The 14,206-nt window shown below is 51.9% G+C and overlaps 1 protein-coding gene and 1 non-coding gene across 2 annotated transcripts in view; both read right to left on the bottom strand.

Annotated features, from left to right (window-relative positions):
- LOC144102673 (uncharacterized) overlaps nucleotides 1-14,206 on the bottom strand; it is a 57,795-nt gene that overhangs the window by 21,828 nt on the left and 21,761 nt on the right. The window contains exon 3 of the mRNA XM_077635879.1: nucleotides 1,124-1,347. Coding sequence (XP_077492005.1) covers nucleotides 1,124-1,347 — 224 coding nt within the window. The remainder of the gene's footprint in view (nucleotides 1-1,123; nucleotides 1,348-14,206) is intronic.
- Nucleotides 7,627-7,700, bottom strand: TRNAS-CGA (transfer RNA serine (anticodon CGA)). The gene has a single exon. It is a non-coding gene; the product is annotated as a tRNA-Ser (tRNA).

Genomic DNA, 14,206 nt, shown 5'->3' with positions numbered 1-14,206 from the left:
TGTTGGGGTATCACAGGTTTGTCATATATAAGAGGCCGCGGTGGCTCAGTGGTTAGGGCTCTCGGCTACTGATCCGGAGTACTCAGGTTCGAACCAGACCGCGGCGGCCGCGTTTCGATGGAGGCGAAATGCTAAGGCGCCCGTGTGCTGTTCGATGTCGGTGCACGTTAAGAATCCCCAGGTGGTCGAAATTATTCCAGAGCCCCCCACTACAGCACCTCTTTCTTCCTTTCTTCTCTTAGTTCCTCCTTTATCCCTTCCCTTACAGCGTGGTTCAGTTGTCCGCCATGACAAGTGAGACAGTTACTGCGTCACTTGCTTTGCTGAAAAATGAATTTTCATTTTTTAAGAGGCTTGTGGCCGTGACCGCGTGAAGCCTTCGTCGAGATCATCCTCCACAGGGGATTATGAGTGTGCTAAACATGACAAAAACTCTGAAAAATTGGAGGTAAAGATCGGCAAGAAGCAGATATCAAAAATTCAGTTGCACTTTCTTCCTTTTAATGATGCGTTAGGCATTAGTATACATAGATTGTCCCGAGCTATTCGCGTACAACGCCTAAATAATTTACAGTTGAATGCATTCCCTCATGGTGTGCGGTTCCGCTTAAAACAGGCGAATGATGAATCTGACGGGAAAGTTCAGTATAGGTCGTGAGAGGAATCAAATAAAAAACTAAAACAGCCGCAGTGGAATCGCTGGCTCTTCGTTTTAATCCACTACAGCGCTGAAGACAGCCACCTCAAGAGCCAGAATGAAAACCAGTACAGAAACTGCGATTATATCGCGGGGTTTTCAAGCCTCACGTGACCTCACGTGAGCCGTGACGTCACAGCCATCGCTCGACTGTTCAAGCTGAAGCCTAAACAGCATGAAAAAAGAAATTCAGTCATAAATTATATAGCGTGGCAATGTAGTATCCTACGCATCATTGCAATCAATAAAAAAGTAACCAAAATTAACTGCCTACACGTCTTTAACCGAAAAGCATGAATAAGATGTCTAGGTAGGAGTCGAAACAGGAAAGCATTCTCCATTATTGTGCATTAGTGCTTACCTACACCGAGTACACATTGCTGGAGTTTTGGCGGCAACTATCACAGCCGGTACACATAAACGCACCTGGAAGAAGGCAGTGTACAAAGCCAACGAGTTCCACCAATTCGCCAGCGTCTCGATGAGCCCGAAGCCACGGCAGTACATCGTCTTGTACAAATTCTCGGCTGCCGTGCGGAAGCCTGCGGTCTGTACCACCGCGGTTGTGTCGGCCAGAGCCGACTTCTTTTCGACGGTGAACAGCAGGGGCGTCGATATGCTCAGTGGTATGACGAAAGAGTAGTCTTCGTCTGAGAACAAGAACCGCAACGCGCGACAGAATGTAGCTGGTAGCACCAAAAACCACTGCAGCGGTGAAAATGATGTACTCAATTGTACAAGACATTCCGTTTTATTAAGTAAAGACGTCTGCGAAAAAATTGAGGGGAAGGGGGACATAAGCACCGCCTTAAAGGTATGTTGCGATAGTGTAACGGGCTAATTCCCATATATGCAGAAGGTTATTCTCTACTTTACATTCGTAGATACGTAGGAGTGCTCATACCACTCCTGTCGCAGTGGTGCAGCGTTTAAGATAGTGCCACTGCCCTGCGATGGCAGGTGCTCAAGCGATGGGCCTTGTGCGGCCCACGTTGTTCTTCCCGAGCTACCAATCAGTAATTTAATAGCCATCTGCCACGGTGGGCAGGTTGTGTTGACGCCGCAAGGTCAAGTGACTTAGGTGGCCCATCTGCCTCCTAAGGTTCTTCTCTGACGACCACCTGCCAGAGCCATGAACGTGAATTTAACAGTGTTAGTTCTTACTCATCACGTTTTGAGATTTCATGGTATCTGCTATAAGCCTGAGATCACAGCGCTATCTGTGGCAGCAATTTGAAAACAGCATTGAGACTTGTAGCGCCATCTAAAATGGCATTGTAGGAACAACCACCTGCCGCGTGCTAATGATGACATCACGGTAATATAGGGTGGATAAAGGTGGAACTATGTGAGTATGACGTCAGGAGACGAAATGGCGGAAGAGGTTCGGTTTCTCGAATCCAAGACTGCGGTCATTAAAGTTGGTTGCGCCCTCCTATCTCTTAGCGTTTCGAAGAAAGCAAGATGTTTAACAAATAAAAAAAATGCCTACTACTGTGTGCATGTCAGTATGGCTATCTATGGAAAGTCAGTCGCTCGACCACAAACGTAGCCAGGGAGGTGCATCTTTTGGGTTTCGAACTGGGTTAACCATAGCTATGCCACGAGCAATTTTTGGTTTACACGCCGCACGAATGTAGTGTGGAAGCGACGATACCCGAGAATACTATCTCATGTCTGCAGACCGTGTGACAGTCAGCGTTTCTAAATTGCCTGCAAGAGCCACCACCAGTTTTTTATGGAAGTCCTTGACTATTTGGGGCGTTGCGGCCACTATTCCCACGAAGTTAAACTCTTCAGCTAGACATAAATAGAATTTATAACTGGTATGGGTACTCTTTAATGGAACTAAACGTCGCTAAATGTAGAGTGATGTCAATAAATCTGGTAAATGGTACCGCCCTTTTTCACTATCTGAGTGAATCACTGTTAGAGTATTCTGCTCGAAATGTTTGGGTGTTCATGTGTCGAACAATTTAACATGAACCCTGTATATTAGATAACTCATCAACAATGACAATCGTACTTTAGGATATACAGGATGTTTTGTCTAACGCTGTCATTAATTTTTACAAGTAGGCTCTCTCACTTCGAAGAGCATTTTCCGCAGTATGACAGTGTCAGTAATGTTGAGCATCAAAATACAGCGAAGACTTGTTCGAGGGACACTTTAAAGTCATAAGTAAAGCTAGACTGGCAGGGTGGCGTCACGTGTAGAAAATGTCACTTTGTAGCGAGACCTACATTACGTCAGGATTTCGCCTCTTCGCCGTCGACGCACTTTGAGCCGTGGCCGCACTGTGACATCACACCGCGGCCCTCGATTCTCCATCAACTAAAGTGGTTATTGGGAACTCTCATACGGGGGGGAGGGGGAGAAGGGGGGAGGCGCAGCCCGGTAACTGCCTCCTTATGCAGGGGAACACCGCAACTGGGCTGCGCGGGGAGGGGGAGAAAAGAGAGAGCAGAGAGGGAAGCGGGTCTGGTTGGAAAGGGCAGGAAGAGAGGAGGGAAGGGAGAGGGCAGTCGGCGCATACCGACCGGTCCCTGCGATGCGGGAGCTCGTCGGGGCGCCCGAAGAGATGTTGGCGGCGCGCTCACACTACACAGAGGAATGCGCGCGGCCTCGGGGTCAGTTTAAAAGCGGCCGGTAATGGCCGCCCTATCAATAAAGTGGATCAGGTGGCGTAAAGCCCTGCGCGTTCCCCAGGCAGATGCGGCCGGGAACAATAGTTCGCCCGAGGTAGCAGAGGGAAGCCCCAACTCCCCATATTCTATGCGCAGTGCGGTTCGCGGTCCCGAGAAAGCGGGGCACTCACATAGTAGGTGGTCCACTGTTTCCAGCGCGCCGCAGTCAGCACAGAGTCCGTCCCCGACGCCTCCGATGCGCTGGCGGCGTTCGGCAGTCCACACACAGCCAACTCTGATACGCAGCAGGAGACGTCTAGCCCTGGTGCCGAAGTCCACGAAGCTTATAAGGCGCGGAGGGTTCCCTGATGCAACACGGGGATCCGGGTGTCGTGCCATCAGCCTACGGTGGATGGTGTTGCGGGCCACGTCAAAGGGCGTCACGGCGTCGCTCTCGGGAATCGCACTGTCCCCATGCGCGTTCTTCGCTAGCCGATCGGCTGCCTCGTTACCGGGCAGGCCAATGTGCGAAGGAACCCATTGCAGCACGATGTCACAACCGCGATCGCGCACTGCACACAGTTTGGCAGACAGATTCGCCACACAGGGGGTGCCGCGGTCAGGATGACGTAGTTGCAGCAGGGCGGCACGTGAGTCACTCGCTATCACCACAGCTGTCATCCGAGACTGTCCGGCGATGATGTCCGCGGCGAGGTGGAGCCCAGCCAGCTCGGCCACAGTCGAAGAAGGGCAGTGCGGCACTCTACACTGTCGCTCGATTCCAAGAGCCGGGACGGCGCAGGACGCTGTGGCGGACTCTCCATTATCCATCACAGAGCCGTCTGTGTAGAGGACCACTCGGTCTGCATAGTCGCCATATAGACGCTCGGCCGCCTCCTGAAGGATAGCACAGCGGGGGGTGTCGCGCTTGGATCGCACTCGCGGTAGTTCCGTCTGTATGCTCAGGGGCCGATTTCGATGTGGCGGCGGCAGGGCAGGTGGAGCGATGGAGCGGATTAGCGGCGTCCACTCGTCAAAGAGGCGCGCCACGTGCCCCATGCGCGAGTGCGGCGAATTGCGAAGCCTGGCTATGAGTTCTGCTGTGCCCTGCGCACGGTGAATTCGCTCGATGTGATTGAGAGCCGCTCGCTCTGCCCGTAGTGAAACCGGCCAGGCCCCGAGCTCGGCGTAGGTGGGGCCCACCTGCGAGGTGTTGGGGAGTCCCACAAAGCGACGCAGGGCCTTTCTGTGGTCGGCATCCAGCTGTTCCCACTGCCAGGCGCGGACACCAACCAGCGGGAGCGCATAGAGAGATCGCGCCACGGCTATACCTTCGTACAGTTGCCTCGCGAGTGGTATTGAGATTCCCTCGCCGCCTGCGAGGAGGCGGGCAACATACCCAGTGATGCGGAGATTCCCAGCTCGGAGTCCTTGCACCGCCGTCTTCCACCGCAGCGCGTGGTCAATGGTCACCCCCAGGTACTTGACGCTGGTCTGCCAAGGGAGTGGGCTTCCGAAGAGGTGGAGCTGTGGTGTGTTCTTGCGGTAGCTCGGCCGGGGGTGCATCATCATTGCCAGAGTTTTCTCTGGCGAGATGTTTAGGCCGATGTTGCCCAGGTGGTTGACGACCGCATCCAGGGCATTCTGTAGTGCCGCGCGGACAGCTGGGCCTTCGTAGGTTGGACCGGAGGCAAGGATCGCCACATCGTCCGCGTAGACCGCCATTTGGACGTGGTGCCGGGAAGCGGGGAGACAGTGGGGCAGCCGTGCAAGCGCCAGGTTAAACAGGAACGGGCTCAGCACGCTTCCCTGCGGGACGCCGGAATGGATGGAGCGGGGCGAGCTGATGGAGTTGCCCACCCGCACCCGGAAAGTTCTGCCGCTAAGGAAGGCCTGCACATATGCCAGCAGCTTGCCGCTAACGCCCAGTGAGCGCACGGCAGCGAGGACGACGGCGTGCGGCAGCAGATCGAACGCGCTGCGTACGTCCAACAAGATGAGGTATGACACCTCTCTTCGTCCCCTGGCATCCTCGAGCGCCGAGACCACCTGGGAGATGCAGTCCGCCGTGCAGCGGCCTCTCCGGAATCCGCTTTGTTCGGGCGCCAGAGCCCTGCACGCTGTGGCGATCCAGTCGAGGCGGAGCAGCGCGAAAGCCTCGAGCGTCTTCCCGCCGGCCGAGGTCAATGAAAACAGCTCTCAAAACGCGGGCTCGGTACGCATATTGCAGGGTACCGAAAAGAGCTGTCCAGATTCTTGTACAGCAGGGAATCCGAGCGTGCTCCCACCGCGCCCGGCGAACTGGCTTCAGCAGTTGTGTCCAAGAAGAGTATGGAGCTCTTCTCCCCTGCGTCCACTGGGATGGTCACAACCATTCCAGGAGCCGCTACCTGGGGGCTGGCGTTCGCAGCTGGCGGAGAGGCCCCAGAGGAGCTCTGGGCAGCATCAGGGCGTTGTACGGCGGTGACGAAGCCTTGCGCCTGAGATTGCAGCTCCAAAATCCGGTTCGCATCCGCGTAGAGTTGGTGCAGCGAGCGGGTGCAGTCAACACTGCCCACACGGCGGTGCTTCCCGGTCGCCCGTGACCGGAGGTTCGAGGACAATCCCTCCATCGTCTCATCAAGACGGTTCATCCTCTATGGGGACTAGGGGATGCTAAGAGCCCCATCGTGGGGCTGAAAACTAGGGAAAACAGCAAACGCAATTGCACGTGGTACGTCTTCCAAAAATTCCGCCCGAACACGACAGTAGCTCGGAGAGAAGTGCTCCAGCAACTCGGCTCGCCGCGGTCGCCGCGCGGCAACCGCGCCTGTAATTGGGTGCTCGCCGCGCCCTCTGTGTGACGTCACACCACGGCTCTCGATTCTCCAGCAACTCGACTCGTCGCGGTCGCCGCGCGGCCACCGCTCCTACACGCGCGTCTGCCGTTGCCTGGCAAAGGTCACAGCTGGCGCGCTGGCCGTGCCCTCTGTGTGACGTCACACCACGGGCCTCGATTCTCCAGCAACTCGCCTCGTCGCGGTCACCACGCGGCCAGCAAACGGAAACACAACGCGCCGGCCACCGCTCCTGCTGTTGGGCGATCGCTGCTCCCTCTGTATGACGTCATACCACGCGCTCCGCAGCTGTGGTAACAGGGAGAATAGAAGGGGAGAGCTCGCGTCGCCGCAGCCGTAGTTGAGGCCGCATTATGGATGGTGAGAAGTCGACCAGCCTGAAGGAGGCCAGGGATCCCCGTAGAAATGAAGTGGGAAGCCTAAGCGGAGCCGGTGGTCTGTAGCTATTGCTACACGATTATGTTTAACCAGAGCTAAACCACGGCCAATTTTTTAAAGCTAAAGCTTTACTACGCCAGCCAGTGAGCCATTTCGGCTCGTCGCGCACTTCAGCCGTATGCAGTACGCCGTGGCCGACGAACGACCTTCAGCCGCTGCTGCCTAGCAACGCCGAGCCGCGCTCTAACAGGAGGCGCCGCCGTCGACGACGCTACCGTCGCCGATCGCTCAACCTGTGCTCCCCTCCCCTGGGGCAGATATATATATATATATATATATATATATATATATATATATATATATATATATATATATATATATATATATATATATATGCAGACAAGGTAAAGGAGATGAGGGACTCATTTTGACAAAGTTATGAAGGCAGCCAACAGTCACCGAAACGAAGGTACATATGGGAATGTTTAATTTTTTTTAATGTGTAGTGTTAATCATAGGGTTAATAATACTTATATTCATCTATCGCTTAAAGAAAATTACTTATAAAGCAGCAGAAAAAAACAACCATGCCGCCGGTGGCATCCGAACCCACGTCACCCGAATATCGCGTCCGGTGCTCTTACCAACTGAGCTACGGCGGCGGCTGTCCAATCTGCTGCTCTCGTGGGTATTTATGTTTAATGGGTGTAAGCGAACCTTGAGAGTGTTCACCAGCGCCACCCTCGTCCATAGCGGCGGACGTAGTTCTCCTATGTTACCGCGAGTGTGACTTGGAACGTCATCTAACGACGAGGGCGGGAACTGTGCGAAAGCTCTCTTATGCTACCTATGCCATCAAGACTGCCAGAACCAAGATCCTCGTTAAGCAATTAGCAGTCAATGTAAAGGAGATGAGGGACTCGTTTTTGACAAACTTATGAAAGGAGCGAACAGTCACCGAAACCAAGGTGCATAGGGGAATGTTTAATTTTTTTTAATGTGTAGTGCTAATCACAGGATTAATAATACTTAAATTAATCTATCGTTTAAACAAAATTACATATAAAGCAGCAGAAAAAACAACCATGCCGCCGGTGGGATCCGAACCCACGACCCCCGAATATCGCGTCCGGTGCTCTTACCAACTGAGCTACGGCGGCGGCTGTCCAATCTGCTGCTCTCGTGGGTATTTATGTTTAATGGGTGTAAGCGAACCTTGAGAGTGTTCACCAGCGCCACCCTCGTCCATAGCGGCGGACGTAGCACGTCCTATGTTACCACGAGTGTGACGTGGAACGTCATCTAATGACGAGGGCGGGAACTGTGCGAAAGCCCTCTTATGCTACCTATGGCATCAAGACTGCCAGAACCGAGACCCTCGTTAAGCAATTAGCAGACAAGGTAAAGGAGATGAGGGACTCGTTTTTGACAAGCTTATGAAGGGAGCCAACAGTCACCGAAACCAAGGCGCATAGGGGAATGATTATTTTTTTTAATGTGTAGTGCTAATCACAGGGTTAGTAATACTTAAATTAATCTATCGTTTAAAGAAAATTACTTATAAAGCAGCAGAAAAAACATCCATGCCGCTGGTGGGATCCGAACCCGCGACCCCCGAATATCGCGTCCGGTGCTCTTACCAACTGAGCTACGGCGACGGCTGTCCAATATATATATATATATATATATATATATATATATATATATATATATATATATATAAGAAAGAGTTCAAGTACACTTGAAACTGGGTAAGACAATTATCTTACCCTGATGAAGAGCAGTCCACCGTTCGAAACCGTTGGTGAACAAAAATTTTCTTCAAGTGTACTTCAACTCCTTTCTTATGATACCAGCAGTCGAGGAAGTTTTTCATCATATATATATATATATATATATATATATATATATATATATATATATATATATATATATATATATATATATATATATATATATATATATATATATATAGACTCGGAAAGCGTCGTAAGGAAGGTGCGGCTAGAAGTCGTGCCATGACCGGGAGTGACTCTTCAACTGCGGAAGCGATAATAATTGGTTTTTTGGGGAAAGGAAATGGCGCAGTATCTGTCTCATATATCGTTGGACACCCTAACAGCGTCGCAAGGGGAGGGGTAAAGGAGGGAGTGAAAGAAGAAAGGTAGAAAGAGGTGCCGTAATGGAGGGCTCCGGCCCAGCATGAGAGGAAAACAACTGTCACTGTAAAACTAAATATGCTAATATGCACAAGCACAGAACACAACATGGGCCTTAGTGACCTGGGTATCCTATGTGACATCAAAATAGTAAAACCATAACAAGGTGGGAAGTCTCATCCCTCAATACACTATTCGAGAGGTCACAAACTGCCACTGACGCCTACTTCACTTGTTAAATGTCAGTACAGTGATTCCGCAAACATCAACTGAATAATGCTCGACTTACTGCAGCGTAGTTTGTTTATGTCCGATTGGAGGTCGGTGGTCGTAACACCTTCGCATGTCGCTTCTGAGTGTGCACAAAGCTCTTATCCTGAATATCATGCGCTTGGAAAGCAACAGAATATCGGAAACTAGAACCCGTCATTAAGCATTCTAGATTATGAAGCATGGTGGACCTCGTAAAGGAAAGGAAGGATGGTTGGGAGTAGGAGATTACAGAGAAAGGAAAGGTGCGCTAACCATTTCTCTCTGTGCGAATATCTCTACCCGGTAGTTAGTGAAATAAATCAAGCACCACAAGAAAAAGAAAAGGTTTAACCCGGCCAAACCGAAGTAAACAAAGCGAAAGCCTAAAGTTATGCTTAGTTATACTTGGATAAGCACGGTCTTGCTTGAATGGCTTTCTGGTAGCATAGTTGGGGAGCCGCTTTTCCACAGTTGGCATGACGTCAGGTAGAGCGAGCGCCTCCCCCACGGCAGCGGCGCGTGGAGGATTCGCTGGGACGATCGCGACGAGCCGAGTTGGGGCCCCGCTTTTCCACAGCTGGTATGACGTCACACATAGGTCACACTAAAGGTCAATGGTGGATTCTCCGGGGCGACGGCCAAGAGCGGAAACCTCGAGCATTATTGCTTTCGCAATAAAATAATAAAAAGGACGTTAAGAGATTTTTGCTAACCCCGGCATCTGCCATGACTAAGGCCCGTTTCACATGCTGCGACTGGACCGAAAATATCCGGTGTAGTCGGTGAGGCCGCAGTGCGATTTTCGGTCACTGCTTTCACATGCGACACCGACAACGAATTCGGTCAGAGGAACAGGCAAGGTTCCTTGATGTTTGCATAGACAACCCATTATGAAACGCGACAGAAACATCACACAGAATGTGTTTATGATTTTATGACCAGCGTATTTTTAGATGCAAGGCATTATTCCGTATGTTTTGATTAGAATAAACACTTTTGCTTCCACCACAGTAACAGTACCCATGTGACAGCACGTCGCACACCGTCTCGGCGCTCCCCAATGGTCAGTCGCAGAGCGAACACACCGACGCTGCGACTGAATTCCAACCGGACGGAACTCGATCGCGAGCTGTCTGCGACTAGACCGATGGCCCTCCCCAGTCGCAGACCGACAGAATTCGCAGTGTCGCAGGCGAAAATCGCATGCATGTGAAACGGGCCTAAGGCGGCGGCAGCCGAAGTCCGCCACTGCTCTTGGATTCACGATTCACACGGGCAGCAGGGAGACGCCGAGAGGGACGAGCGAAGCGTCCCGGCTGAGGAGGCAGAGGGGCAGGGGCCGAAAACGAAGGAAGGGGCCATCACAATTCCCCCTTGCGGGGTTGTGGCGAAAAAAAATGAAGGGGGCCACAGAATAGGTGCGCGATACAAGGGGAGATAACCGAAAAGAAACCCCAGGGGGAACACCCAAAAAAAAGAAAGGCGGCAGGGGGCTGCACCCTACGTGCAAAAGAAGGCCACACCTCCCGAGGAGGCAGGGACTGAACGTTGTTGGAATTCAGGTAGCAGCATCCGACCGCTGCCACCAGTTGTTGGAATTCAGGTAGCAGCAACCCACCACTGCCACCAGTTGTTGGTATTAAGGTAGCGTGACTGGACCGGAGAACAGACGAGGACGATTGGAGGAAGAAAACTTGGAAAACTTTATACAAGGACTATTTACATAATGTACAAGTACGGGCAACTTAGAGTGCTTCACAGTAAAGAGAGCTTCTTAGCAGTCGGGAGTCTCTGGTATCTCTCAAGAAGGGGGCTCTCCTCTGGTACCATGTCTGTCTGTTGTTGCCAGGAAGAAAGAAAAGGAAAGTGCGTAGGCCTGCCCACTGGCTCAAGCCGAGCCACAATCGCTACCACGTGCAGATAGTAGGAGTGTTGAAAGATGGGATAGAAAGACAGGATAGTAAAGACGCGCGGTATAAAGACCAAGGCCGATCCCGGAGCGGAAGTGAAGCAACCTTGAAAGTCTCCACCACATTTCCAAAAATAAGTCCAATTGGGACCCGTATCAGATATTCTACGGGGTCCGGACCGAGTATATACCTCTGGTACCAAATCACCAGCTCCTTAAATACTCTTCGTATTCCCCAGATCCCTAGCTGGGGAATACAGTTCGAAGAATGATGTCCAATCACACGATGGCACTGATGGTACCACCCATGGCAGGGCGGTCCTGATGTTTCCTCGCAGCTCGGTCGAGGGAAGGGAACAGGACCCGGTCACGTTGTCGTCCACGCGGCCTCCAGGTGGGCGCGCACGTGAGTCCGGACCGCGCCCACGTTGACCCGGAAGGCGCCTGCAGGACATAGGGATGCAGGCTGTCTCCTAGCAGGGGTTGAAAGATATTGTACTGGTGACCGGAACGCGGAACCTCTGTCGAAGGTGCGGCACTCGGGTAATTGTTCAACCCCAGCGTGACCGAAGGGGACCACACCGATACCGCACTTCGTCGTCTGAGGGCCGGAACGAATACGCTTATGGTCGTCGCTGCTTCTGGCATTCCTGTTCGAACACGTGGGGACGCTATTGTCGTCGCTGCTTCCGGCATTCCTGCAGCCACGTCTCCCCCAGAGGGCTCACCCACCCTCGCAGTCGTCCTCACGGAATCCTCCCCATGCCCAACTTCGCCGAACTGTACAGCATGAAGGAAGCGCGAGCACAACAACGTACAGGCCGAACGAATGGTCCCTTCCTCGTTCGGCAGCGGCCGCCGGAACAAAACCGGAAGCTGCGTCGCCGCGAGCACTCTTGAAGGCGTGACGTGTACGCAGCCGCCGTCACTTAGGGAGGGATAACATCGCCCGTGTGAATACCCCTTAAGACGACTGCTTCACGGCACCGACGCTCCTTTTACAGTAACCGAAGAGTCTGTAGCGATTGCAAGGCATGAGGACTTTCCTAGCAATGCGCTGTGGTTTGCTTCCCGGCAGGGCGTCCCTAGTTACTATAACTAAAAAGGGAGGGCGCCGGCGTCGCCGCTGCACGAGCGCCACGGACGGCGTGATTGTTGTGCGCTCGCGCGGGCGAGACCACTCTCGCCGGCTTTGGATTTCGACGCGCGCTCCGGTCTTCGCCAGCGGGGCAAGGAAGTTGCGGCGAGAACGTTCTCCCACATCTCGTCCGGTCCGCCTTCGGAGTTTCCCCTTGCCGTAGTCTGGGCGAACATTCACTGGGAGCCTTGCTGGTGAGTCGGACGACCTCGATTCCTTAACGTATTTTGTTGCTAGCTGGCGCTATTCTTGCTGTAGCAATAAATTCCTTGTATGTGTCAGCCAGAGTGTTGTTCCTTTGTTTTTGTCAGAGCAAGGCCCGTCGTGGTCGGCGTGCACTCGTAGCGTACACGGTCACGGGATGGTATCCGGGCGATTTTGAACTGTGTCAGCCCCAATTAAACAGGGGATAACGTATTTATCCTCCCCAAATAAAACCCCACTAAGGTTCTCACTTAGCTTCAGTGATCTAGAAGTATTGGGTAGTGAAAATAGAGGAGGCCTGGGCGCACTGGCCGCGTGAAGCCGTGAGTGCAGACTGCCGCTAGAGGCGCTGGCATGCTCTTCCCGTGGACATGCCCGAGGGTTGCTGATTGGGCAAGTTGGTTGTTCATTATGAGGACTGCAGCGCCTGGGAACACCGACAACACGAAGGACACCATATTCCAGTGTGGTTAGTTCCAGTGTGCAAAGAGTTTATATATGTTGGCGGCTTTCTTGTAGCTCTTGATTGTACCCCGGAACACCTGGAAAACATATACCCGAATGTTATAGCGGTGTTTAAGGACGTCCTGCAGCCACTTCAGATGACAGTGTAAGTTTCCAGAAAACAAAAAAAACTGCGTTTCCTTGATCTCAACTTAGTGCGTGAACAAGACCACACGTGCTGGAGCTATGCGCTTCGTACTAACAAATCCACGCTTTCATATCATTCGGCACACTTGAAGTCGATAAGGAGAGGCATTGTCACCGCGTGTTTTTTAAAAGGGCATTGGAAAATTAATGTGTGCACCTGACTGAAGCTAGTTTCTAAAAGCAAGAAAAACGGCTACAAGAAGCAGGTTATCCCCAAGATATCTTGGTATCGGTAGCCGAAGGAATGATTTGCAACAAGCGTGAAGGCGAGCCAGAAAAATCTAATAAAGCAGCAGTAATTCCGCATATGCACAGGATATCATAATCTTTAGAAAATAGGCAATCAGGCAGGTGTTCATGTGTTTTCAGCCCCTAATACGCTTGCAAGCTATGTAAGATGACAAATCTTTTCCCTGTAAGAAACCAAATCTGGAGCACAGGAAGATTGCGTTGGTTGCACAAAAGGGTTTTTTTACTCCCTGCCACTGTCCTGTGGTAAAGTTTAAGTAGGTCAGACCGGAGGATGCCCAAATGACAGGCTGCTTGAACACAACAGAAACCTACACAAGTGTAATTTGGCTTAAAATTGTGTAGAGTGCGAGCCAGGTGTGTGTACTCCACACTTTAATGGATGTCAAGTCATTAAAAGAAGCAGGAAGCAACAAGAGAGACCATGGAGGCAAGACTGATAAAAAAGCTAGAAATTAAATACGTGAGCATACGTTCTTTATTGCTATCTAAGGAGTAGATTTTTCTCGATGGCGCGAAGAAAAGCTGTAATGTGTGGCTAGAATCTCTCAAAACAAGAATTTCTCAAAGGAAAGGCGTTAGCAAAGACCGGAGAGAAGACGCGTTGCTGTGTGCCCAGCTGCACGCACAAAGAAGGCGAGTCGTCGCCGGCAGGTGTGAGTTCAGTTGGCAACGACAGCCTGGACGTGACAGTGCCCGAGCATGCTGATCTCCAATCGATGGCAAACAGTGTGAGCGTCCCAAATAAGTGGGCAAGTCTTGACGCAGCGGACTTGGATGGACTTCTCTTTGCCACGACAAGCGTGAGCAAAAAACCTATTTGCAGTTTTTCACGAATACCCGCCGCGGTGGCTCAGTGGTTAGGGCGCTCGGCTACTGATCCGGAGTTCCCGGGTTCGAACCCGACCGCGCCGGCTGCGTTTTTGTGGAGGAAAAACGGTAAGGCGCCCGTGTGCTGTGCGATTTCAGTGCACGTTAAAGATCCTCAGGTGGTCGAAATTATTCCGGAGCCCTCCACTACGGCACCTCTTTCTTCCTTTCTTCTTTCACTCCCTTCTTTATCCCTTTCCTTACAGCGCGGTTCAGGTGTCCAGTGATATATGA

This window comes from Amblyomma americanum, chromosome 8 (genome assembly GCF_052857255.1).
Source record: "Amblyomma americanum isolate KBUSLIRL-KWMA chromosome 8, ASM5285725v1, whole genome shotgun sequence".
Classification (NCBI taxonomy): Eukaryota; Metazoa; Arthropoda; class Arachnida; order Ixodida; family Ixodidae; genus Amblyomma; species Amblyomma americanum.
The sequence above is the reverse complement of the archived record's forward strand: the minus strand, read 5'-3'. Positions and strand labels throughout refer to the sequence as shown.